The 26,789-nt window shown below is 37.2% G+C and overlaps 3 protein-coding genes and 1 pseudogene across 4 annotated transcripts in view; 1 reads left to right on the top strand and 3 right to left on the bottom strand.

Annotated features, from left to right (window-relative positions):
• Window positions 1–3,609, bottom strand: part of LOC107693143 (apoptosis-stimulating of p53 protein 1-like) — a 43,373-nt gene extending 39,764 nt beyond the window's left edge. The window contains exon 1 of the mRNA XM_016492413.1: window positions 3,408–3,609. Within this exon, the coding sequence (XP_016347899.1) occupies window positions 3,408–3,416 (9 nt within the window). The 5' untranslated portion in view covers window positions 3,417–3,609. The remainder of the gene's footprint in view (window positions 1–3,407) is intronic.
• Window positions 3,610–5,896: 2,287 nt separating this feature from the next.
• LOC107693142 (protein tyrosine phosphatase type IVA 2-like) lies at window positions 5,897–9,658 on the bottom strand. Of its 2 annotated transcripts, XM_016492410.1 has the most exons (9): window positions 9,559–9,657; window positions 8,798–8,836; window positions 8,315–8,391; window positions 7,751–8,015; window positions 7,445–7,563; window positions 7,262–7,354; window positions 7,022–7,152; window positions 6,665–6,739; window positions 5,897–6,585 (listed from the first exon to the last, which is right to left on the bottom strand). In XM_016492410.1, the coding sequence occupies exons 5-9, from the start codon at window positions 7,538–7,540 to the stop codon at window positions 6,474–6,476; spliced, it is 507 nt and encodes a 168-aa protein (XP_016347896.1). In that variant the 5' UTR covers window positions 7,541–7,563; window positions 7,751–8,015; window positions 8,315–8,391; window positions 8,798–8,836; window positions 9,559–9,657; the 3' UTR covers window positions 5,897–6,473. The 2 variants fall into 2 exon arrangements, with proteins under 2 accessions (XP_016347896.1, XP_016347895.1); XM_016492409.1 differs by lacking the exon at window positions 8,798–8,836 and having other exon boundaries at window positions 9,559–9,658.
• Window positions 9,659–11,773: 2,115 nt separating this feature from the next.
• On the top strand, window positions 11,774–12,527 carry LOC107693064 (gap junction beta-4 protein-like; annotated as a pseudogene).
• Window positions 12,528–20,995: 8,468 nt separating this feature from the next.
• Window positions 20,996–26,789, bottom strand: part of LOC107693140 (zinc finger MYM-type protein 4-like) — a 33,285-nt gene continuing 27,491 nt past the window's right edge. Inside the window, exons 24-29 of the mRNA XM_016492408.1 lie at window positions 26,061–26,205; window positions 25,739–25,890; window positions 24,562–24,676; window positions 22,822–23,070; window positions 22,587–22,710; window positions 20,996–21,560 (exon numbers count right to left, since the gene is read on the bottom strand). Of these exons, the coding sequence (XP_016347894.1) occupies window positions 21,350–21,560; window positions 22,587–22,710; window positions 22,822–23,070; window positions 24,562–24,676; window positions 25,739–25,890; window positions 26,061–26,205 (996 nt within the window). The 3' untranslated portion in view covers window positions 20,996–21,349. The remainder of the gene's footprint in view (window positions 21,561–22,586; window positions 22,711–22,821; window positions 23,071–24,561; window positions 24,677–25,738; window positions 25,891–26,060; window positions 26,206–26,789) is intronic.

Genomic DNA, 26,789 nt, shown 5'->3' with positions numbered 1-26,789 from the left:
TGACCCCTTTAATTGAATTGTGTATACGTGACATAAACAAACTGGTCAATCGGTTATTTAAACCAATTCACTGAAACAAACTGTACGAAACAACCAGTTCGCGGAAAAGTATCGGACTTCTCATTACTAATCTGTGCGTGTTGGTTGTTTGTCAGATCAATTCTCAAGCTCTAGCAGGATTTAAAGACATCTAAGCTGTAGTACTTTTATAATTACATGTTAATCTGAAGTCCTGAGGTTAATCGCACATGTCTGCGTTGGAGTTTGACATGTCATGGAATCATTCCTGCGGTATACTAAAGGCAAAAGGGTGAAACATGCAGCCAAAAGTGAGGGAATCTCTGTCTAATTCTCCACAGGGGAAGTGTGCAGTCCATTAGCTCTGTTAGTTAACTCTAAATCCACTCTCAGTCCAATCTGTCTGAACTCCAAAGGTGACTGCCTGTGCAAAGGTGAAAGGTTAACTTCAGTACAGAGGATGCTCCTTTCATTCACCTTTGATCTTTGACCCCATCTGGCTCTCCCTGTAATCTGTGCTCTGATACGTCCTATTGAGGGACACTTCTGCCTCATGGAGATGGAAAATAAGATGGCAGTTTCTACTCTAACAGTATGCTGTTGGAGCTGCTGGAAAAAGTGCTCCAGGATTTGGGGTGTGAGGGATTTAAAAGCACACAACCCTGAGTGTGTCACAATTCAGGAATTCTGACAACTGACCCAACCTTTCCACAGCGCCTTAAAATACTCCCCGCAGTCTAATGTTTCATTCAACACAGCCACAAACTGCATCAGTCTCACACAGAAACAATGACAGTACAAGAAAGCTTACAGGATGAGGAACACAAACACAACCAGAATGTAGAATAAATATCAGTAAATGTGGAATGAATGAAAAATACATAGTATTTTATAGTAATAATTGGGTGAACAAGACAATCTGGTAACACTTTACAATAAAGTTTCATTGGTTAACATTAGTAAATGTATTAGCAAACATGAACTAACAATGAACAATATATTTTTAAGCAGATTTATAAAAAAAAAAAGATTTATTAATATTTGTTAATATTAGTTAGTACAAATATAATTGTTCATTGTTTGTTCATGGCAGTTCACTGTTCATTAATTAAAGTTAAAGGTATAGTTCACCAAAAACATGAAAATTCTGTAGTATTCTGTACTAACTTGAACCTAAAGTTGTTCCAAACCTGTATGAATTTCTTTCTTCTGCTAAACACAAAAGAAGATATTTTGAAGAATGTTGGTAACCAAAATTTTCTCCACACTGTGTAAGTCAATGGCTGGCAGCTAATTACCAACATTGTTCAAAATATCTTCTTTTATCTTCAACAGAAGAAAGGTTTTGATCAACTTGAGGATTAGTAAATGACAACAGAATCTTCTTTTTTGGAAGAACTATTACTTTAATAATAGTTTGATTTAAAAAAATGTATTGAACATGTTGAAATTTACTAATTTCATTGACTAATGTTAATAAACTATTAATAAATGAATTATTAGTTCATGTTAAATAATGTGGTTAAAGGGTTAGTTCACCTAAAAATAAAATTAGCCTGTGTTTTACTCACCCTCGAGCCATCCTAGGTCGAATCCAATCAGAGTTGTATTAAAAATTGTCCTGGCACTAGTGGGCGGGTGTTTCTCTTTAACAGTCCAAAACACGTTAAATAAAGCGTGCGCATCCATAATAAAACATGCCTCACACAGCTCCAGGGCATGAATAAAGGCCTTCTGTAGCGATTCCATACGTTTTTGTAAGAAATATATCCATATTTCAAACGTAATAAACACTTTTCACTTTTCTCTCACTTCTGCTGACTGTTGTACTCACTTGTCCACCTAACCCTCACTTGTCGCTCACTTCTGCTCTTCCGGCGGATGACGTAGGACGTATGCGTCGCGCACGCGCCTCTGAGATATGCTAGTCCCGCGAGTTTGTTTAAGGAAGCAAAGTTTCCTTACTTTAGCAAAGGAAAACCAGTCTCCTCTTGGCTTATATTGAAATCCTCCGACATTTTTCTTTACAAATCCTCAGTTTGTACTAATTCATGACTGGCGTTTTGTTTTGTTCTCTCTCTCTGCGTTCGTCTCTAATCACGCAACGCCAACGTCCTATGTCACCCGCCGGAAAGGCTTTCGCGTATGACAGATGGCGGAAGTGATAGAAAAGTGTTTATTACGTTTGAAATATGGATATTTTTCTTACAAAAATGTATGGATTCGCTTCAGGAGGCCTTTATTCACACCCCGGAGCTGTGTGAAGCACGTTTTATTACGGATGCGCGCACTTTATTTAACGTGTTTTGGACCGTTGAACAGAAACACCTGCCCACTAGAGCTTAGAAGTGCCAGGACAATTTTTTATATAAATCTTTTTAATATAACGATTGGATTCGTCTGAAAGAAGAAAGTCATATACACCTAGGATGGCTTGAGGGTGAGTCAATAACAGGCTAATTTTCATTTTTGGGTGAACTAACCCTTTAACGTTAACGAAATGAAATCTTATTGTAATTGCAATGTGCTACTGACAAACCTTATAGCTACAAGGAAAATAAACCAATATTGACAAAGTGTGTGTATACATATAAATAATTTGATGCAAAGTATCAAATAAAGCAAGGTGATGATAGAATCTAAGTGCAGAACTTTTCTAAGCCAGTTTAAAAATCACTGTTAGTAATAAGCAACTGATCCACTTGTGTTGTGCTTCATATTAAATGAAAAATGTACGTTCATACATTTTAAGAGTGGATAAAGTGTCAAAATTTTGGGGGGGCCTGTTTAGTGAAAAAAAAAGTGTAGAAATCATTTTCACTGAGAAATTGCCAGTAAATTTCACAAACAAAAGAAACGGCAAGTAACAAACCTTTAGTAGAAAAACTGAAATAAAACATACTCCAACAATCTTCCTTAAAAAATAATAATTTATATAATGTATGTAAATATAAAGAAATCATACATATTGTGCATGTAATTCACTCTTAAGCCACCTCCATTCAACCAAAATCTTTGAAGCCACATACTGTAGGCTGCTGTTGTTTTGACTTAAAATTACATACAGTAGGCTGTGTGACCAGTCACTTACCCCTCATAATAGGCAACCCAATTTAATATTAAAATCCATACTACACCCATTTGATTATTATATCTCTGGCGCATGCAGTGATTTCTTCAGCATGCTTGCTTCTCTAACTCGATCCTTACTGTGACTGACAAGCCATAAGAGCCGCATTCCTTCATGATAGTCTAACTGAATCCCGCAGTTCAACGTAATGCATACACAAGTTATGAATGAATTTTGAGTGAGAGCTGTCAATCATGCTCCTGATCGACAGCTCTGAGTCTCAGCGGCAGTAAAGTATCATCAGCTGTTACAAACTTACCGGCATCATGATTGCAGAATGGCGAAATCAAACAGGAAGACCTGAATTAAAAAAATAAGTCTTTAACTTCCCAAGAAGAGTGAACAAAAAGTTAAATGAATAATTATGTTATTCAAGCCCTTTGCCCGTTATGAGTTTGGTCCTGTGAATGTGGTGAAAGGATGCGCCATCTGAACTGGGTCATTTACGTCACAGCGGCGTCCCAATCCAGTGGCTTCGGTGTTTTGTGCAGGTTTTTATGGCAAGCCGTTTTCACACTTATGTCTTTAACTCGCATCTGTTTATATTTTACTCGCATTTTTAATTGACATACTATTTACAAACTGTTCATTTTATTATTGTACGGCTTAATGAGAATACTGGAATACATACAGTGTCTGAAAATTCATTCATTCATTTTGTAGTATGGACACTGGAATAGATACTGGTAAATATCTGAATGGTTACTAGTGATTAAAGAATAAGTACTAATGGCCGAAACAGGTACCAGCAACATCTGGAATACATACTAGTCAGAAATGAATAGCCTAACTGATATCTCAACCACAGATCACCTTAGAATTTAACTAAATAATTTAATTCTTTAAAGCTGCAGTCCGTAACTTTTTTTTGTTAAAAATGATCCAAAATCAATATTTGAGCAAGTACATAACCAGCCAGTGTTCAAAACTATCGCCTTACTTTAGCTCGATTCACAACGGTTAGCTTAGAATAATATTTTCTCATTTGAGTGGTACGGGTAGGTTTTCGCGGGAAATTCGAGCATGGCACTGTGTCATTACGTCACGTCTATAAACATAAAGAAGTTGTCCCGGCTACTAGGCTATCGCATGTGAGGATCCTGCAGGTGGTGGATCGTTTATAGCCTTTTCTCACAGCAGCCAGAATAATTAAATGTATCATTTTGATGGCGGATTGTAATCCATAAAGGATTGTGTTTATGAAACACATGTGAATTAAATTAAATTATATTCCAGTTATAAATGTGCTTCTGATTACAGATAGCCTGGGATTACAAAGATTTGTATTTGAAAGAAAACCAGTTCGAAGGGAGCATAATTAGCTTTTTGGGTTAAAAGAATTTCTTAATATGAAATTCGAAGAGTCTGACAAATAGATTAGAATGTGCAGAAATTGAAATCTACACGCTAATACACACTATACTCATAGTCACCAATGCTGATGTTGTTTACATTAATCATTTGAGAATAAAGTACAATAATAATAATTTGAACGGTTTGATGTGATATGAGCTAACCGATCTTTAGATTTAATCACCATTGGTAGCGAGATTTATGGTAATGCTTTTTTCCTCAGTTGGTCAGAACAAACGTGGCAGACTTGTTACTTGTTCAGATGGCAATATACGGTGAAAATTCTTATTTGGGTCATATTCCAAGATGTAGGCTAGAATCTGTGATTGCGAAGTACAGTAAATATCCACACCGGTGCGGTGACTGACTGCCACACATACTCTTCAGAACATTAGATTCATCCGCACTGGAGCCGTGCCGACTCACAACCCACGCAAGCTAGATAATTCCGCACACAGCTGCAATTACAGGTTTTCAAACAGAGATGGCGACAAAGAGGCAAGACTTACGGACTGCAGCTTTAAATAATTAAGAAAATTATTTAACACTGAAAATGAAATAAGTAGGTTTACATTGGGTTAGTGATTGAGCAATAGCATGTGATGAATAAGTACAAGATATTAGTCAAAAGTGTGCTTGTATTGTAAACATGTATTAGTAACATAAAATGTAGGGGTTTTTTTTGTAATGAGCAAATGTTAATATTGCTTGCCATAGGCGTAAAGAGTCCGGACAACTGAATTACGAATTCTACTATTGCGAAGGTTTAGTCATGAATATTACATAGATTATACTGGGTAAAACGTCCTGAAACTAATTAATATTAATAAGCTACGCCTTTACCATAGTAGGATTCGCGTTCGGACAACACCATTTGACTGTCTGTCCAGTGAATCTGCATTGCACCGACTCGTGGTCAAGAAACGAAAACACCACCGAAAGAGTTCACACACTAGAAATTGCACGAATATTGTCTTCCTTTGGCCAAAATTAACAATAAAATAAATCAGATTTTACATCGTTAATTATGTATATTACTAAACATGAATGAGTAAAGCAGTTCAATCGATTATTTGTTATAATACAAGATGCATCATCATATATTATTTACCAACAAAAAAGTACCATGGTATTGCCATGTTTTTAATACCATGCATTTGGCAATATCATGGTATTTTGATAACTTTAGACCATACATGAATGTTGAAGAAATTTACTACCATGATATACATTCTATTGTATTACAATCTGACATCTAATACAATGTTTCTTGCACATACTACAGTGTATCAGATGTGTTTATGCCAAAATTTCAGTTTTTCCACTAGCATTAAGTGAAGAGAAAAAAAAACATGACAACAAAAATAAAATTATTTGATTTTTATTTTTTGAATTTGACTCATTTCACAATCAGTTTGGAGAGGACGTTTTGTTGATTGGATTACCTAGGATTTCATTCATCTGTCCTTTTTACTGATGACCATAATCTAGTGTCCAACAGTGCTGTGAATCTCTTGGAATGTTTAATATCTATAACATTAGATACAGTAGTTGTGCCCATGTAACTCTGGAGAAGCTGACAGACTTCAAGAGAAGCACCAACAAAGTGAGTTCACTTACTGCAGGATGCTGATCACTGCAGGATGTTGTACAATCCAGCAAACTGAGGACACCAAGTTTTAGATAGGGCATAAAAAACTAACAACTGCAGTCAATCATTATACCAATGTGTTTGTCACAACGAGAAACATCACTAGTGAGACACAGCTTTGCCTGTGAGTTTACAAGATTGGCTTGACTCTTTGGTAAAAAAAAACCCTACTAATACTGCACTAAACCTGTTTGTGTGCTTGGCCCTGTAGTACAGCAAAATCCTGGTCCAATATAGTAATCAAACAAAAACGGCTCATAACAACACTAACAATAACAATTATGTCAATAGTTTCCAGAGATCATTTAGATGAATGTTTATTTAATGAATGCAGCAGTTTTGACCATTGGCATCCTTGAAGCGCAGGCGCATCTTGGGTTTGTATTTTTCAAGGTACATAAGTTGTTTGGCGTTAAAAGCCCCACGCCTTTTCCTAAAAAGAAAAATAATTCACATCACAAAATGACCAAAAAAATCATATCCCACAGAAAAAAGAAAAGAAACTGACTTACTGACGAATATACTGGACAGCATCTTCATACATCATCCCGCATTCGATTAAGGCTATGGCCACCAAGACAGGAGCTCTGAACACAAAAAAAGCTGTTCTCATTTAAAACTATTTAAAAGTCAGGTCACTTGGTGATTAACCAGGAATTTCCCTGACTGACTTAGATACATGTTGAGGATCACACCATTACAGCACAAAATGTTCTAAAAGAACGACATGTTTCTGCACATCAGGTACAAGATAACTCAAAAATGACACAGTGTAATATCTCAGTGAGCTACAAACAGACAACAACAAACCAACATTTCATATCTGTGTGTGAATCTGACTGAATAGCATGTGGCCTGATAATACTGACCGTCCCAATCCAGCAACGCAATGTACTGCAATGCAACAGCCTGGTTCATCTTTAAATTTACATTTGAGAAGGTTCAACCAGTCATCAACAATTTGGTCAGGGGGCGAACAACCATCATCAAAAGGCCAATCCTAAAGGAAGACCCATTTCTGCATTAAATCCTCTGCAATAAACGCACACAAAATACCAAATTCCATCAGAATCTTTGGGATATTTAAAGAGGTTAATCACAAATCTCACCAAAACTTCAATGCCTTCTTTTTCCACTGGTGTTTTGTCATAAGTTGCATCACAAACCCGCACAAGCGTCTGCACTCCAAAACTCTTCAGTTCCTAGAAGACATCAATACAGAAAAAATAGTCGGCTTTGACCCTATTGTTAATATTGCTATTCATATGAACTGCTCCCATCTTAATCCTTACCTCTGTAAACTTGACCAGCTGTGAATTGGTGGGATTGTGGGTGATGAGAAACCTCATGCATTCGTAGGTGATCTCAACAGGAGCAGGGCGATTCATTTTGACACTCAAATTTAATTGGACTTGATGAAAAAAACAACAACTTCTGAATCTTCTACAGGAGTAGAAATGATTTCTAAATATCTAAGCAATTTGACTTTGAGGCAAATCTCTCAGGAGAAGGAGAAGGAAACAACTTTCACGCTCCCACGGTTTTAAAATAAAAACTAAAGAAGGGAACTATCCTTCTGATTCGCAATTTATAATTACCCCATTCAGGAGAGGAGAGATGATCAGTTGGCACTAGAGAGAAGGAACAAAGATTCGCTCTCTAGTACCTGGATTGGCTCAAACCGATTCATACACTTTAACTCTGGACAAAAAAAGATGCTCCCCGAAAGTGCAGAATTTAAGACGGGCAGTCAGGTAGTATAATCTTCATATGGCAGGCCCTCTGTTCACTTGTCTACAATGACCAGGTGCTGTGCCTGGCAGAAGTCTCCACTCACACTGACAAACGCCATATATGTGCAGCCTGGAATAAAAAAAAGGATGGCGAGCAATAAATAACCAGGGCAGTGGATCCTAAGGCACATCACAACCAGCAAGTGCAGTGAATCAAAACATGTCACCATTAACACCAAATGATCACTGGATATATAGCCTACAACTGAAGAGAGACCTCATTCCACTGCAGATATTGACTTTGGCCATTGGATGGATTATGAACTCTCATCATAAAAGCATACAGGCCTTGCACAACATTATAACATGGTGGTATACATGGAAAAAACTTCGCAATCGGTTTATATATATTTCTTATCATGCACTTACTTTCAATAAGTGAACAGAAAACAAGTTGAGAACTCTGCATTCTATCTTCACCATTCGTGACTGTCTCTACTTTGCACCTGGAAAAGAAAATCGACATAAAACACGGAATAAATACGACTTTTCTTCATTTCAGACTATTCATTTTTAAAGAAAGAATTCCAGAATGGAAAATGAAAAGAGCTGATATGTGTCTATTTGTGTTAGTACAGACTTATGCTACAAAAACTTATCTTATGTAACATTTAACACACATTAAACATTTGAAATTGCATTCAAATATTAATACACCCTCAGATTAATCTTAAAAAGGTGGATATACACGTGTGTGTGTGTATATATATATATATATATATATATATATATGATTGTATGACACATATCTCAGTCACCACATCCACTGCCCATATACCGTCTATTTTTGACCATTATCTCATTCTTAAAGGGACAGTTCACACACAAATGAAAAATATGTTATTTACTCACCTTCATGTTCCTTCAAATCCCTATCATTTTCTTTCTGCTCTGGAAAACAAAGGAAGATGTAAGGCAGAAAGTCTCTGTCATCATTCACTTTCATTACGTATTTTTTTCCCATACAATGAAAGCGAATGGTAACTGAGAATGTCATTCTGTTCCTTTGTATTGTTTTCCACAGAAGACAGAAAATCATATTTTGGATTGAAACGACATAAGAGGGAGTAAATAACAAAAACAAAACAAATCTAGATAAACTACACTTTTAAAACAGAGAAAAATCTGCATAATATCTATGCATGGAACACAATGGGATCCATTTGCTGACCACACATTAATCTATATTTGTGGTGAACCGAATAAACAACCATTTAACTAAAAACTCAGATTCATAAAATATTACCTTTGTTAATATCCACACGTAAATCATCATGCTCATAAAACCCACTGCCTTATTGTGTGAATGTTAAGGCAGTTTATAAAAACAGATGTAATTTACAATGAACATCATTATTATCTGACAGTTCAAGTCATTAATACACGTTTATACGACATACAATATACTATAATTACATTACAATGGTAAATCATTGTTTAAAAAAAATCCCAAATGTTTTTACGCGATTAGATCGCTCTTGTCCGCCTAGCGTATGTTATAGCTGCTAAATAGGTACATATTTAAAGACACGCACAATTTCACAATCCATCAATCATTTATATATTCATTAATGACAGAAAAAATGTAGATATGATATCATATAGATACTTACAAAGAGCCGACAGTAGATATGAATACCGTGACAAAGAGAGAAAGGATTGAGAGACGCTGCTAGCCGGCTAGCTCTCCCTACCATAGAGCTCCCGTAACCAGGCGACAATTCCGGTCCGCGAAGATTACCGCTGATTGGCTGCCCGCAGTGGATAGATGTTCCTTTTTTCATTAGCTAATCGGTCTCAACCAATCACGTTGATTCTTCTAACAACTATACTAACTAACATTATTTCAGCATATATGAAAAGTTTCGGTGGTAGATAAAATTATTTACTTTACATAAAATAAGCATGAATTAATATAAAGTAATTTTTATATGTATTAAATTAGGTTAATAATGCAAACGTCTTTATAATGAAAAATAACCATATAACCATCTCAAACAGTTACGCATATCATTAAAATATTTATTACAAATATTTTATTAATTACAGTCGGCAAGAAAAACATCACAGATTTCATTTCTCATTTTTTAAATGAAGTTGTCACCATCTCCTGGTGAGAAAGAGTTATAGCATGAATTATTCTTTTTTTCTATTCATAGCAAAAACCGACAATGTATACCAGCGATCTGCTTTAAAAAAAATATTGATCTTAAGGATTAAAAAATGACCTTTGTCATGTGTTTTCATGTATTATATAATATTTGCAGATTGCTGGCTGTGGTGATGATGGCTGCAAGGCTTCAAAATGTATTGTGTACTGTAGGCCAACTCACATTACAGTCCCTGTCTGTAAGATAATATCTAATGAACAGCACGCACCACCCACACTCCAGCACCACACCCTCCTAAAGCAGCTCCATCATCACAGGTGTCTCATGTGTGTAAACCACACTTACACTCAGGTATGATGGCGGCTAGGCCATAGATCATGTAGGACAGGATTTCTTGAGGGCTTTTACTGTAGTTTCGCCCTTTCCATCTTTTTTGTGCTTTTGGTTTTGTTCTTTTTTTGTGCTTGCAATTTCAATGTCTATCAGTTTCGCGGCAAAACACGGTAAGATCTGATTTTATGCATTGCTTAGTAGGCTACTTATTAGTTATTACTGAGTAGCTACCAAACAAAGATAGCTAAGTTAACCCAAATAGTTAACGTTAAAATAACAATTATACAAAACAACATGAAGATGCTACATTTTAGTTAGTATGTGTATATGTGGTTAGAAGCACAAAGTGAACTAATAAAAATGTTGAGTATTTTATTGCATGCATCATTTTGTTAATATATAGCCTACATTTACGGTTTATTCATCAAAGAATCCTGAAAACAATGTATCATCCACAAAAATATTAAGCAACACCACTGCATAATGACTTCTGAAGGATTATGTGACAGTGAAAAGTGCAATAATGGCTGCTGAACATTCAGCTTTACCATCACATCACAGAAATAAATTACATATTAATATATATTAAAATAGAAAACAGTTATTTTAAACAGTAATGATATTTCACATTATTACTGTTTTTACTGCATTTTTAAAGTCATATAAATGCAGTCTTAGTGAGCATAACAGACTTTTAAAAACGTGTGTGTATATATATATATATATATGTGTGTGTGTGTGTGTGTGTGTGTGTGTGTGTGTGTGTGTGTGTGTGTGTATACACACACACACACTTTGTTTATACATTTTTTTTTTTTTTTACAAAAATTTTAAAAACATCTTATGAGACATCTTAGCTGTGACAAACCCAGGTGTGATCCAGCATGACAAATCCACAATTCTGCCTGCAAAATCAAGACAGCAAGGATTCATAACGAGCAGGCTTGTCAACACAGGCTTGTTGTATTTAAATGTGTCACCCTTGTGATTGCACAAACCCTTATTATAAGGTAACCTGTCATAACTTCTATTTAAAGCACTTGGAACAGAATCAGATATTGCAAACTTTTTGATGAGATCTTTAGAAACAATCTGGAGTACCTGTTATGCATGGCTGAACGCCTCCGGAGTTTAAATATTAATCGAAGACAAAATCTCCACTGGCTAATTAAAAAAGATAATCAGCATCACAAAAAAGGATATGATGAAAACCCATTCGTTTTTTGGTTAAATTTAGAGCATACTTTCATGACACCAGTTGTCAGGAGATTCACTGACCCAAACTAGAATGGCCTGTTTCTGTGATTTTATCCTTGTCATTGTGCAAAAGTTTTGAGTTTCATACGGAATTTTGTTTATTTCAGGACATAGTTCGTGATCAGTGATGAACTGGTCAGGTCTGGAGACCCTTCTTAGCGGGGTCAATAAATATTCTACAGTGTTTGGTCGAGTCTGGCTGTCTGTGGTGTTTGTGTTTCGTGTGTTGGTGGTGGCGGCTCAACGCGTTTGGGGTGACGAGAGCAAAGAATTCGTGTGCAACCAAGCAGCCCGGCTGCAACAACGTCTGCTACGACAACACGTTCCCCATCTCTCACATCCGTCTGTGGGCCTTGCAGCTCATCTTTGTCACATGTCCGTCGCTCTTGGTCGTAGCCCACGTCAGATACAGAGAGGAAAAAGACAAGAAGTACACGGCCCTCCACGAGGGCACCCATTTATATGCCAACCCTTGGAAAAAGCGTGGGGGTCTTTGGTGGACCTACCTGTTAAGCTTGATCTTTCAAGCCACAGTTGATGCTGCCTTTCTCTATATTCTTCATCACATGTATAAAGGCTATGACCTCCCTCGCCTCACCAAGTGCTCGCTGGATCCTTGTCCGAATACGGTGGATTGTTTCATCTCCCGTCCCACGGAGAAGAAAATCTTCACTCTCTTCATGGTGACCTCCTCTGCTCTCTGCATCTTCATGTGTATCTGCGAAATGATTTATCTCATTGGAAAGCGTATATTAAAATACTGTATGATGCAAGAAGCACCACCGCGACGATCTAAAAGACCAGACCCGACTCTTTCCAGCAGCCAAAACTTGAGTTCACAAAAATTAAAAGACACCTCAATGGACAAAACTGCTATTTAATGACAGCAGTGTGTCGCCAAACCTTTACAACCTCAGTGAGTTCGGGATACGGGATAAAAAAGCCCTCTTTCTCCATTATCCAAAATTGTAGCGAACAAATGCAAATGCAAATAAATAAATACAAATAAATTAGTCATCTAAGAATGATAATTAGTTAGTACAGACCTCATGCTGCTTTTAAACACAGTAATAAATATATATTTTTATATAAAAGATGTGATAGCCAGGATTTTCACTATATGTTTTTTTAGAATATGCACTTTAGAATGAACTTTAAAAGCATAATGTATTTCAAAATAGGAAAAAAATCTGGGCTCTAAATACTTTGCAATCAATGTCAGATGGCTTCATGCAAATGTGGTATCGACCTCAAAATTTACATGTCTCCAACAGTACCATGCATTTTAAAGTTTGTTTTTTTATGATATCTTTTTTGTATTCAGTGTACATACATATCAAACATATCAATTAAAAATTCATTTAGATGCAGATTTGCCTTGGTTTCATTGGTTTTATGGAATCGACAGAGTGAAAGGTTAGTATTTTAATAAAAGCCCAAAAATTAGAAATCTATTATTTACTTATCCTAATGTCTTTCAAAAATTGTATGACTTCAGTTTTAACACAAAAAGAGATACTTATAGCAGAATGTCCAAGCTGCTCTTATGCAACCACTTTTATGATTTTTTTTTTTGTAGTTTGACACCCCCACTTTCATTGTATGGAAAAAAGCAGCTCTGATATTTAGCTTAACTCCTCATTTTATGTTCCACTGAATAAAGAATGCATACTTTGAATAAATGATGGCAGAAATTAATTTCTATTACATTAATTTAATTACATTAAAAGCCAAATATGCTATATCAAATCTCTTAACAGCATTTCAAACTCTCAGTATAATTCCTCTGATGCTCTCTGGATCTTTTCAGTTCTTATTTCTGTCAGCCTACACTGCTTTTGTACCTAGAATGCATTTAAAAAATAAAATCTTTTAGCACACAGTGCCCAGTGCACTTTCATTTACATGTTACATAAGAAGCACCTCTTGATCTTTTGCCTTCAGCAACCAATGATTACATCCCTCCTACCTTTTCTATCTCACTCACACACCACACACAAATATATCACACTGCACACCGAGAGCTACAACAAAAACAACAAGAAAAGATTTATTGTATATTTATTTGAATGTGTGATTTAATGATAATGTGAGAACAAAATGTGATTCTTTCATCCTAAGCATTTTATCCAACCTGAACAATTTCCAAGCACTGGCAAGTCGCTAACCTGCATATAATCTTTCAGTCTTCAGCATACTGACCAAAAAGAATACAGCAAATGTTCTAATGTATGATTCACTCACTCTGCGCTGCTCCTCCTACACATGTGCCCTGGCTTCGGCTCAAATGCACACAGCAAACAATCCATCCCACTCACATATGCACACCAGCTCACACACACTTTTAGAGATACCACCACAGACTCATACACATTCAGCTGTATTCCTTCTCTTACTGCTATATAATGTTTTAGAATCTGAGTTGGTGGAATCATGGTGGAAGAACACGTCATTTCTGAGAATGCTTCAATTTACCCCCAAATCTTCAAAATGAAACCGAACATGAAGCAGCTTACAAGTTTACAAGCAGCTTAGACCAACTTTCTGTTCTTGCCCATTTTGTTGTTGTGTAACTGTGACAACATGTTGATTTTCCCTTCCTGTCATTCCAATTCACTGTCCTTTGGGACAGTTTATTTCAAATAAATAAACTGGCCCCACCCCATGATTGACAAAGTATTTTCCTGTTGACACTGTAAAGCTGGTTTGACACAATCAGTATTGTATAAAGCGCTATATAAATGAAGGTGACATGACTGACTTGACTTAAAATATTATGGCTATATAGCACATTAGCATACTTTTTCGGCCATATACATACACATATAGAGTAGTATTCCATACTCATGAAATGAAAGGGAGAGTTCTTAAATTCTGATATTGCCAGAGCTTGCTAAGAATTCTCGAAACCATTTTGAACCCATTTTGCAAAACATAATAGAGACATCATAGTGCTGGGAATGCATGTCATGCGTTGCTGCAGGATATTTGGTCAAAACCAAAAGATTCAGGTTGGACCCAGGAACAACAGTGAAGTTCTTGATGCATATTGTGCATAACAGATGGAACAAAATGACCATAATGTAGGTTACTGAGGAACAACGATGGATGGCAGCAAAATCCCATGCACTCCAGCAGCATAGACACCAGGATATAGTGTGTTCGCTGACACTCGACCCACTTATGTATTATCTTGGCACACAATGCATTCAGTTTGGCCTCATTTACACTGAACTAATTAATTTAACTAAAAATAGCCCATTTGGCCCCTACAACACCACCAGAATTTCAGGCTCCTTCACTCTGATCCCAAATAATTCACATGAGAAATCATATATATATAGGCCATGAGACAGATGGAGAGATGGAAAGGAGGCTAAACGGGGGTGGAGCCTGAGAAGGCTATCCAAAAGCAAACAGCAAGAAAGAAATTAAGTGACAAAATGAAGACTTTGATCCTCCACATTTCATTTATTGACAACCCAGGCAAAACACATTTCCTTTGCAATGTGTTAACAGGTGAAACAACTCTCCCTGCTGAATTTAAACTGTATAAACTGAGCTAAGCACACACATTTTACTGCATATTAAGCATTATTTGTGCTATTAACTGTGCTCCTTTATTGATGAGGTCAAAATTTCTACATCAGCCTATATTCACTATTCATCACTCAGTACTTCATCACAGTCAGTTCTTACCTCAGTAACATATAACATTAATTATTGTTATACAGAGCACACAGCATATAGCAAATAGAGTATCTATTACTGACATAACGTAAGTGTGCAATAGATTTTAAGCTCGTATGCTTGATCTCTGATAGTCATATTACATCCACGATCACCTATTTAATAGCCAGACTTATCAGTTAACATAAATACTTACTGGTCAACATAACATTGAAATCAATAACAACTTAATAAATGCATAAAGCTGTCCACCATGACATAAACTTTAAAACAGAGATGCAGCTTGAAAGAGAGATTTAAACTGTGCTTCAACAAAACTGCAATCAAGAACACATCCAAGTTTTATTGTGAGTACTGTAGATGTTGGAGTCACGACTTGGAAATAATATGTACATAATGAAAAAGAAAGGATAACGAAAACTAAAATACCTGTTTATGATGTTAATAATTCTTAAATGGGCTCTAATACAATTGGTTTGCCAGTGCAGTAATAAGAGTTAGGATACAGACTTCACCTCAGTGTGTGTCTCTGCCCCCTGTGTGTACTGTGAGGACACCTCTTCCAGCTCAGCTCTCTCCTGTACAACAATTGCAGCCAACTCCCCAGGCTGGCAGGAATACTGCTGAGATTGGTTGCCATGGAGCAGTTTGTCTGCATCCGATTGGTCCTCGCCGAACAGCTCCTGCAGCACCCCCTGCTCTAGCTCCTCCCAGTAGTCCCACACAGGCTTGGAAGTGTTTGGCTCGGGTTCAGAATCAGTCAGGTCTGAGTCCCAGTCGCTATCTCCTCCTACAGCAGAGGCCAGAACAAAGTCTGCCTTAGAACCGCTGTCCTCCGATTCAGAATCTTTTGAGTCATATACCGAATGTCCCTCTGTGACCAGCAGGTGGCAGTCAGGAGCAGCCAGGTAAACAAAACTATCTGTAGAGAGGAAGTCACATTCATCAGGGTAAGGGCAAGGTTTGGCGAAGGAAGTAGGAGGCAACGGCTCCTCCAGTGGAGGTTTAGTCACGCTTTCCTGCGTGGTTGGTGGCAGCACTGACACTGCCAGGTAGACAAAACTATCTGTGGCAACGAATGGATCTGCATCGCTCTTGACTAATGGCGTTTCTTTAGCTTCATGTTTGGAGGGGGACAGCGGTAAAGGCACATCAGTCTTCGATGTGTTCACAGTGTTATGAATCTCTAGGATTTGAGATCCAGTGTCCACAGGTTTCAAGTGTGCTTGTATTTCTGTAGCTTTGGTTGTAATCTCTTTACAAAATGCTTGCCTTCCTAGCTCTATGCTATTAGCTCTCAGCCCAGAGGGATCTTTTTGGTTAAAAGTTGCCAATTTATATGCTTTTGGAATCGAAGTGTATGTCCCAGTCTTTCTGATGTCGACTTTTCCCTCTTCCCCTTGACTAAGAGATGTAATGCTTCCAAGATCTGACATAGTGATGTCCTCTCTACTGGTTTGGCTGGGATTTGACATGTAGACACCACTTGAATCTGAGTCTAGCGTCAGGTTGGAATCTGGTGACTCGCTATGGCCGTATTTGTTTCCCATTTGGGCGTCAATGATGGCGAGATCTAAACTGTTTGGGACCTTTTCATGAGCAAGTTTCAGGCTCCCTGGCTGAGTCAAAATAACATTACTTTGACCTTTGCATGTTTGTAAATTGTACTGAAATTGTGGTTCATCATCATCTTGGCTTTCCACAACCTCTTGGTTCATTCTCTCAATCTCCAACATATCTTCAGCACCCAGTTCTGAGCTTGTACCTGACGGAGCTTGTGAGCCACCAAACCCCGATGGAGGATGTAAAAGAGGCCAGCGCCTTAGGGAGCCAACACTTCGCAAATCTTCATTCCACGTCTCATCCCAAAGTGAATTAACCATCTCTAACACAGCTTCCCAGTTCTCTTCCTCACATTCAGAAGTGGTATTTTCATCAATGCCTGGCTCAACGCTCTCCTGTATGAACACAATTTTGCTCTCTTCTTCTAAAGCTTCCTCTATCACACTCTCAATTTTGGATGCTTCAGGTTTACGTTCCTCTTGCTCCCGCAAGAGCTTCCATTCCTGTAGTGAGCAATCCTTCAAATCTCTTGTTAACGTAGACTTGCCTAGCTGTCCATCCACATTTCCCTGGTGCTCTGGGAACGGTGAAAGACGAGGAATGGTCTTTTTGTCAGAGACACTCCGGATTAGCAGATAGGGTAGTGGGGGAAGAATTGGGAGGTTATGAACTGCACCACCTTGTCTTACTGTCCTCCTCCTTCCAATAAGTCGCCGGGGCCAGGTGGACTCCATTGGTGTAGGGGAGACGGCAGGTCTTTTTGACGTTTGGGAGCGCAGAAGGGGCGTAGTGTCTGTTTCAGGTTCTGGAGTGGTTGGTGGTGGTTCTTTCTCAGGCTCAATGTTCTGGGGTTTAAAAGTCAGAAACAGGTTATCTTTTGCCATGCCCCCATTGTCCCTCATACCTTGGCCAACCTCTAGTTTGTCTTGGTCTTCTTCACCACACATCAGGGCACTTACTGATAACTCTGACAGAGGTGGTCTCGGTGAAGATGGTTGGGTTGGTAAAGACTGCCTGTTGAACTGCTGATGGTAGGGCAATGGAGAGGGAGAGAAGAACACAGAAGGTGTATGCATACCAGTGGAAAAAGGGGAACCAGAGAAGGGTGAAATCTGAGGGGAGGTGAAGCTGTTTGGAAAGAAGGCAACTCCTGGGTTTAAGTAGGTCTTTTCCCCTGGGGAGGGTTCGAATGTTTCTGGGAACTTTGGTGGAGACAAAACCTTCCAGGAGTGGCGGCAGAGGTTTTCCTTCTTGCCACTGTCCTGGTGATGATGCCTCTTGTTCATGGATCCGCTTGGAGCAGAGCTGCAGGATACGCTGGGGGACGCCGACCTCACAAACCCTCTTGGTGACTTGTTCAATTCATCATTTGCTAATTTCAGAGAATCAAAAATGAACCTCTCATCCAGTTTTCTGCCACTGCTGCCTAGCACAGAAGACCTTGTGTCAAACATGTCTCCACCTGCTCCCAGGGAACCATTACTGGAGAAGTCAGTTTCTCGACCCCTTCTTGAACCCAGAGTGCTGTGTGCCGAACTGTGGTCGATATGTTCATTGATGCACATTGTGTCATAAATGGAGCGTTGAGGGATGTACCCATCTTCATTGTAGCCCTCTCTGTCATCCCTTTTTTTCGAACAACAAGGGCTCTGCCGTAAGCAGCCAGGTCGACTTAATGGCTTTCCCATTGTGTCAGTTCTTGACGATGGCCTGCTACACGACCTCCAATACAATACTCCAGAAGTCTATAGCATGACGTTGCCAGAGCATTATTGGACAGACATTTTTGATTTAATCACAAACTGAAAATACTTTATTAAACTAACTGATCTTCTGGTATCGGCAAGTGGCTAGATACTCAAGAAATGGCTTCAGTATCTCCACTGGAAATAAAAATTCAAAAAATAAAACATGCTTCCCTTAAACGTATATAGTTTGACGGCAAAATCAAGTTGGAAGGAAGCAACTTTGTGAGTCAGTTAGCATTACATATCCACGTAAACAGATTAGCTTTTCATTCATAGACTGACATAAAGAAGCTGTATGTCTGTCTGTCCCCTCCGTTTAGCCAGATATAAGCAGTTCTGTTCCAAATTTAGAGCTCCCATTCTCCTGAGGCAGCATCTTTACACTTCAAAAATGCACAGTATTAGAGCAAAAACTCACTTCTCTTCCTCATTCAAATGTGACATAACACTTCTCCATGGTCTCTTTGCATTTCCCCTCTTCATCACTGACGTAACTCTAGCAATCAAAGCATCTCAGGATGACAGATGGTCGGTCCAAGCCCCTTGTGCGCCAGTGGTCCAGGTGTGAAAAGTATACAGGAATCCAGGGCATCCAGTCTGTATTCCAGCATTATCTTGCAGCTCTCAGACTCTTGTCCTTCGTCACACAGAAAAACAGTTGGTTTGATAAGTAGCCTCTTATTTCAACACCAACGGCAGCTCTTTCTCTCTTTCGCTCCCTCCTCTCTCAGCTCCCTCCCCTGAGTTTTGAGGCTGCTTCAGGGCTTTAGCACTTATCAGGAGCTGAGGACTTTTTTGCCTCACTCATTTCATTTCCTTTCGGTCACTTTTATCTCAATTTGGTTTGACCTCTAATAAGATGGCTTAGATTTTCATCAGACGCTATCTGCATTTGCCAATATCCTTGTCTTATGTGTGTAAATAAAAACCTAATTTAAATTAAACGGTTAGCACAAATTGCGCCAACAGCATGGCTTTTAAAAAAGCAAAGTTTGACATTGTGCATTTTTCAAACGATGATTCAGTCATGCACTGCCAGATTGTCTGTCTTTGTTGTACTTCTCTCTCCCACACACTCTCCTCTCATTCCCGAACCCTCTCGAATCACACCTCATCTGCCCGGAGCACGCCCACACACTCTTTTTGAACAGGCAATATAAACGTGATCTGTCCCTGAGATGCGCTATCTTTCTGTCCGTCATGACCAATTGTACATGTACGAACAATTGGTAGGAGATATAGGCAAACAGCGTTTGCCCTTCAACAACTATAGATATAAATAGTTCAGCTGCCTCACTTATATATTGCTCCCATTATGTTAGCCAGGCGATGCTGGAAGTCAGTGCAGGCTAAATTAAAGGTCCTGATGTGGGACGTTCAGGTTAAGTCAGACAATAATTGCATTACTAAAGGCTGATTCATATATATACAAGTGCTTTTCATATCTGAATTGCATGATTCTCAACAGCAGCAGCACATTCAGAATCCAGTGTGAAGCACAAGCAACAGCTCTTGTCTCTGTTACCATGGTAGCGAATGACAATTGGCTTTACATCGTAGGCTGGCGCTGCATCTATCTGTGCAAATATCAGCATAATCATGTGGCTAAACATTGCTTATTTGATTCCCCATTGTTGCCCTGTCAAGGTCCTGTCACTTGAACTAACAAAGCAGGACTGCCCTCTATTGACTGAAACACGCCACTTTGACTCCATGAACGCATCACACTTATGAATGTTGCATTAACATCTTTTGTAGAAGCAAGACATCTAATTACAGAAACCAGGCAAGGGCTCGACTGTCAGAAAGAGTACTTTTTTAAATATCTGTTTCTTAAAGACCCAGTGAAATTAAAATGGGAGCTTTGAGGCCATCTGTACCTGTATATCTGTGGTCTAGAAAAAATTAACATTCAAAATTGTAGTTTTCTTCCATGCATCTTATGCACATGGGAATATACACATTTTCAAAATGGGATTTCTATCTTTACTGTCTGTCCTCTCATAGCGGAGTGTTTTTATTTTTGTAGCATCCCCGATAGTTGTTCAAATCACCAATACTCACTTCTGGTTGCTTTGTGGCTGCAAATAGTTTTCAGTGTGAATGATCTTTACATGTCAAAAGTAGCCATTGTGTAGAAAGCAGGTTAAAATCAAGGGCAAGCCATATACAGTGGTGTGAAAAAGTGTTGGCCCCCTTCCTGACACTTGTGTTATCTTTTACTAATATTTAAATTTGTTTGATGATCTGAAACATTAAAGTGTGACATGCACGCAAAAAAACAAGAAATCAGGAAGGGGGCCAACACTTTTTCACACCACTGTAAATTGTACCAGAAGTAAACCAGTCATACATCTAAGAATTCATATATATTTTCAATGGTTACCAACAATGACATGATGAATGTTTAAACTTAAAAAGCTTTCACTAAATAATACTAAATACTGAGAAACAATATCTACTGTGACTAAAAACCAAACAATTCCCTCCAAATTTCATTTTCTGTAACATTCATGATAGAATAAATGACTTAAAGGAATGTCTGTTGAGCTTGTGCACAATTTCAGTTTCATTCATTTCAGTTTTTTTAGTCCATTCCCGCCTGAATAAAAGCAATATGTAGATGTCATTAAATGTCTCATGATGTTTTGTTTTTTTTTAGCTCTTTTTTAAAGCAAGATCTCAAAGTTTGTAGGTTTTCATTAAGAGCTTTCCTCATCTGATGAGTCTAGGTACTTTTGCTGATGTTTAGAGTCCAGGTGAATGTCCCGTATAGCTAGGATACGTGTGAGCATGCTCTCCATCATGGTGCTATCCAGTGGCTGGGCTGAGTACCACACAGGGCTGCTGGGGTGGCAGGAGGCCTCGGGTTGCAGGTAGAAAAGATCTGGACGCTGCTTCACAGAGTTTGAGCTGTGGATATACAAGAGAATGAACATTATAAAGTCTTGTTACTAAAAGCACCAGAAAAAGTGCACTTCTCCTTCAAGCAAGAGCAATTTGAATGAAGCTCATTTTGTGTGCAAAACTCAAGCTGCATCATTCAAGCATCTGCATAATTCAAATCCAGTCTCCCAAAAACGTGAGAGAAGTGAGTAATAAACTACAGTAAATGAATAGTTCACTCCAAAATTTCAAATGAGTGTTATTTTCATTCTTCTGTGAGACACAATGAAATGGAAGGTAGAAAATCCAAGCAAACAAACAAACAAATACACTGAACAAAATTATAAACACAACACTTTTGTTTTTTAGGCCTTTTGTGTACATAGAAAAAGTCTTAGATCTTTGAGTTCAGCTCATGAAAAATGGGGGCAAAAACAAAATTGTTGCGTTTATAATTTTGTTCAGTGTAAATAAATAAATGGAAGGGGATTAAAAATGAGAAGCACTAAAACGTAGGGAAAAACGCGTTATTAAATAAAGTAATAAAAGTAACCCATATTTTTTGCCGTTATAGTTTTTAAGAAGCCATACAACAACATTATGTGATTAAAACGTATGCTAATTTAGCACTACATTTCTCACATTTTTTTGTAACCAGACATAAAGAAGTCCAACCTAAACCACATTCGGCATATGCAATTTGAAAGCTTTAGCAACAGTGTTATTTTAATATTATTAATAATACTATTATAGTATTAATTAATATTTTGAATGAGCTTTTATTTAAACTTTTTTTGTTATTTTAGTAATTTTGTTATAAGCTGTAATTTTTTTATTTTATTAGCTTTATTTTTATTTCAATTTTAGTAATTTTAGTAGTTTTTCATCTAATATCTATGATTTATTTTTAATTAACGAAAACCATTTTTAGTAGCTTTAGTTTTAGTTCACAACAAAAAAATGTTTCACAGATTAAGGACAATTTTGGCAGTAAAAGTACCATCCACTTTCACTGCATTTCTGAGTGAACTAACTCTTTAAAATAACACTCACCATTTCGAGAGATAAAACTCGTAGAGTCTGACAGGACAGCGTAAAGGGTTCTCCACATTCTCAGGCATCTCCAAAAACTCCTCTTCCACCGTCTCTTCCTCTCTCCTCCTTTTACCAGCTGGTGCTTGATGTTCAATTAACACAAATCAAGAAATATCAAGCACACTCTCATGACTAGAAGCTCTGGAAAGATTTAAACACCATGTGGTCATTGCATCTTCAACACAGCCCTCACCTTTTTTGTCCTTTTCCTCTTCCTTGCTAGGTAGTCTGAAGCAAAGATAAGCGGTCATGCCATTTTTGGTGGTCTTTGAGCAGTGGGAGACATTGGAGAACGCAAGGCGTCGATGCTCTTCAATCGTTTTGAGGTTGAGCAACTTGGCTCCAAAAAACAGCAGCGTGTTGAGCAGAACAATAGGAGACAGAGCGCCCAGCTGCTTGCATTCCCAAAGGTACTCCTCCTCAACCCGTGAGTGTATATATCCTGAAGAAACAGAAAAACAGATCATGATTGCCTTAAAAGCCTGTTCACAACCAGAGTGAGTTTTTAAATCTTGTATCAGGGACAAAAAGTTTGGTGTTGGGTAGATTTTTAAACTGTTTTTCAAGGCTGCATTTATTTGATCAAAATTCAGTAAATACAGTAATATTGTGAAATATCATTACAATTTAAAACAACTGTTTTCTATGTTAATATATTTTGAAATTTAATTTATTCCTGTGATGTCAAAGCAGCATTTTCAGCAGCTATTACTCCAGTCTTATCACATGATATTTCAGAAATCATTCTAATGTGCTGATTTGGTGCTCAAGTACCATTTCTTATCATCAATGTTGAAAACTGGTTGTATTTTTGTGGAAACAGTAATACATTTTTTTTCAGGATTCTTTGATAAATATAAAGAACAGCATTATTTGAAATAGATAAATGTTTTTAGATGATAAATGTCTTTACTGTCACTTTTCATCAGTTTAAAAAAGTAGGTAGTTTTTTATGAACAAATTTTAACTAGTCATAGTTTTTATATTTTTTACTAGTCAATTTCAGTTCAGTTTCAGGGTTATTATAGATATACTTAAAGAAAAAAAAACTTACATTTGATTTCAGCCTGTTGCCAAAAAAACATTTTTCATTTAGTTTAATTTGATGTAGTAAAACAACTAAAACTGAAATAAAAAAAATAAAATTACAAAAATGTTTACTAAAACAAAAAAAAACAAAAAAAACAATCAATATATTGATGCAAACTGTAATAACATCTCAATGACACTAAAATAACACGGGTTCACTAGTATTTAAAAAGTTTTTTTTTTTAAAGTAAAAAATATTCCACGTAGTTTCTCCATTGAAATTATGTCAAACCGTGCACAACAATACAATTACAAAAATTCATTTCATAAAACATTTTTATTAGCAATGCATGACATTTCAAGGTATTAAGCTAATCAGCTTTTCATGTAAACAGTTAAGACTCTCATATGCTAGTGTGCATACAAATAAGTAAAGGTTGTGCGTATTAATGCTGAAAATATCTCTGAACAATAACACATAAGCTTTTGGATGATGTGCCCAGAACTGCCATTTAATTTATTGAGCTGTTAACATGGGCTCATAAGTTAGTCAAAATTTTTGGGGGTTTGGTTTTTTTGAATAGGCAATATATCTGATAATCAATTGTGACCCTGCCTGTGAAGTCATTTTTTTGTGATTTACTGTTTTGTACATAAAATCATAATTTATAAAGATGTAGAACATTCAGTGAAAATATAACCTTTATATCTTTAATACTGACTCAGTAAGGCCATGTCAAAGATTGTAATCATAGTGAAATTAATGGTTGAAATCAAACTTTGATGCTTGTTATCTCATAATTAGATTTTGAGACTTTAGCCTGGATTTCACAGACAGGGTCACAATTATGTTTTTTTTTAAAGCATGTAACAAAAATGAGGAAATCTTGAAAAGGACATTTACCTCCAGGAGGCAATGAATTTCCCCAGTCCTTCAGCAGTGTGGTGATGTCAGTGATGAACTGACTGTAGAGTGAATCCGTGAAGATATTTTCAAGACGCTCATTTTCAAGCAGGCACTAAAAATTGAGTGAAGACGGAAAACGTCATTGAAAATGCTTATTAGAACATAATACAATATCAAAAAAGGGAAAAAAAATATTTTCAAAATAAATTAATTACATGTAATTAGGGCTGTCAAAATGACTGAAAAAATAAATTCGAATTTTCTACTTAAATATAATCAAAATTCGAATTATATTCGAATTTAAAAGGCATCATTTCAGTTAGGGGGAAAAAAGCTTTTGGCTTCTCTCCTGAGGCCACAAGAGGGCGCATCGAGCGAAATATTATGCACGTTTCTTCAAAGCGTAATAAAATAACACGACTATCTTTGAAAAAAAGTGCATAATGTTTAAAATAATGTTTATAAACCATATATAATTAATAAAGTTGCTTAAACAGAAAAAAAAATAGCACCATGCATGTATGTATAGTTTAATCCGAAAACCTTAACCTTATAGTTAAGACCGAAAACCAATCACAAAGAGTAGGCTACTTTCTTCATTTAAAAACATGAGATACAGTGGGATGGGGAAAAACCGCCATAACGTCTTTAGACATGTTTTTTAAAAGTTGACCTTGCATTAATTTTACATGGCTTTCTAAACATGCCGCTCTCTGCGAGATGCGAGTGCAACGCTTATAGATGTCCCTCTAGAAAATGTGATAAATATGCGTTCAGTGTGAACGGCTTGGTTTCAGTTTTGACGTAAACAACATCTTCTCCACACCGATGCTCTCGTTTTCCGCAATATATGAATGAACAACGTAGCAGCGCTGCATCTAGTGGGTTCAACTGGATAGGCTAACAAAAGCATTCAAACGCAATCAATGACACATACATCGTCATCGCATCTCGTGCGCCACTGATAAGGCTGCCTGACGGCTGACGCAGACCTTAAATTCGAATGCAACGTTTTTGCATTCGAATGTGGATTTTTTTAAATTTTATTCAATGAATATTCGAAATTCGAATTTTTTTTTGACAGCCCTACATGTAATTACATTTATCTGAAGCAAAGGTGTAGTAAAGGATCAAGCTGGATTTAGGGGCAAATGATTTATTTTTAAGGTCAAACCTGCTGAATGCCCAGGCACAGGTAGTAGATGCTATCGGGTTCATAAGGCTCGCCGTTCGGCCTGCGGACCTCCTTGATGAAACGGCACAGACCGTAACTGAGATCTGCAGAAGTGCACTGCAACACCTCCTCCTTCATAGTCATAGAGCCTCCTGAATAAAAAACAGTGGGAGAAGAAAAAGTTGCTAAGACACATGGTGGGTCAGCGCAATGTCACACACAAACTGTGACTGTGACCTTTACTAACGACACACGCTGCGTGAGTCATGAAGCAGACGGAGAGGTAGCGACTCCATGTTCTGACCCATATGTGTGAACTTACGGGACTGCTGCTCCTGTTCACTCTGTCCTGTTTTCATTCTCACCCAGCTGGCCCAGGCTTCGACTCCGTACATTTGGTTGAGCTTTGAGCTGGAGGCACTGAGCCAAACACCACCCGACGTATCGGTGCCAGATCGCTTACGACCCTGAACGAGACACAAAAACACTTTATTACTAGACAATCTTTTTGAAAGTGAACTTATTAAGATTAATGGAGTACACATTATCTGAAAATATGCCGTTTCGTGGCTCTTTGGGATAGTAAAAAGAATAAGTCTTAATGCTAAAATTACAAAAAAAAAAAAAAAAAAAAAAAAAAAAAAAATATATATATATATATATAAATATTTAAAAACGTTATTAAAAAGTAATAAAAAATACAAAATTACTAAAACGTGAATGAAAACGTAAAAATAAAAGCTAATTTAAAACATTAACAGATACTATATTTTTTAAAATAGAGGCAGATAAATTACATTGTAGTTAAAATGATAGCTGACTAGGCCATAGAAAACGTAACATATTCCATTCTATTATTCTATTATATTCTAACGATTATAGTAATATTAGGGCTGCACAATTAATCAAATTTCTAATCGCGATTACAATTATGGATGCCACAATTACGTAATCGTACACTTATGTTATTCTGCGTGCTTAAGATATGTTTTTTCTTTCTACATGTTATCTTAAGGGTTTTTCCATTGTTTTAGTTTTAGTATAACATTAT

This window comes from Sinocyclocheilus anshuiensis, unplaced genomic scaffold, assembly GCF_001515605.1.
Source record: "Sinocyclocheilus anshuiensis isolate Anshui unplaced genomic scaffold, SAMN03320099.WGS_v1.1 scaffold222, whole genome shotgun sequence".
NCBI classification, from domain to species: Eukaryota; Metazoa; Chordata; class Actinopteri; order Cypriniformes; family Cyprinidae; genus Sinocyclocheilus; species Sinocyclocheilus anshuiensis.
Note: the sequence above shows the minus strand (reverse complement) of the source record. Positions and strands in the feature narration are given on the sequence as shown.

Coding starts and splice junctions, on each gene's coding strand:
- LOC107693142 (XM_016492409.1), bottom strand. CDS start 7,540: ATGAATCGCCCTGCTCCTGTTGAGATCACCTACGAATGCATGAGGTTT. Junction 7,355..7,444: donor AGCTGGTCAAGTTTACAGAG/GTAAGGATTAAG, acceptor GATGTCTTCTAG/GAACTGAAGAGTTTTGGAGT. Junction 6,586..6,664: donor GCTGTCCAGTATATTCGTCA/GTAAGTCAGTTT, acceptor TTTTCTTTTTAG/GAAAAGGCGTGGGGCTTTTA.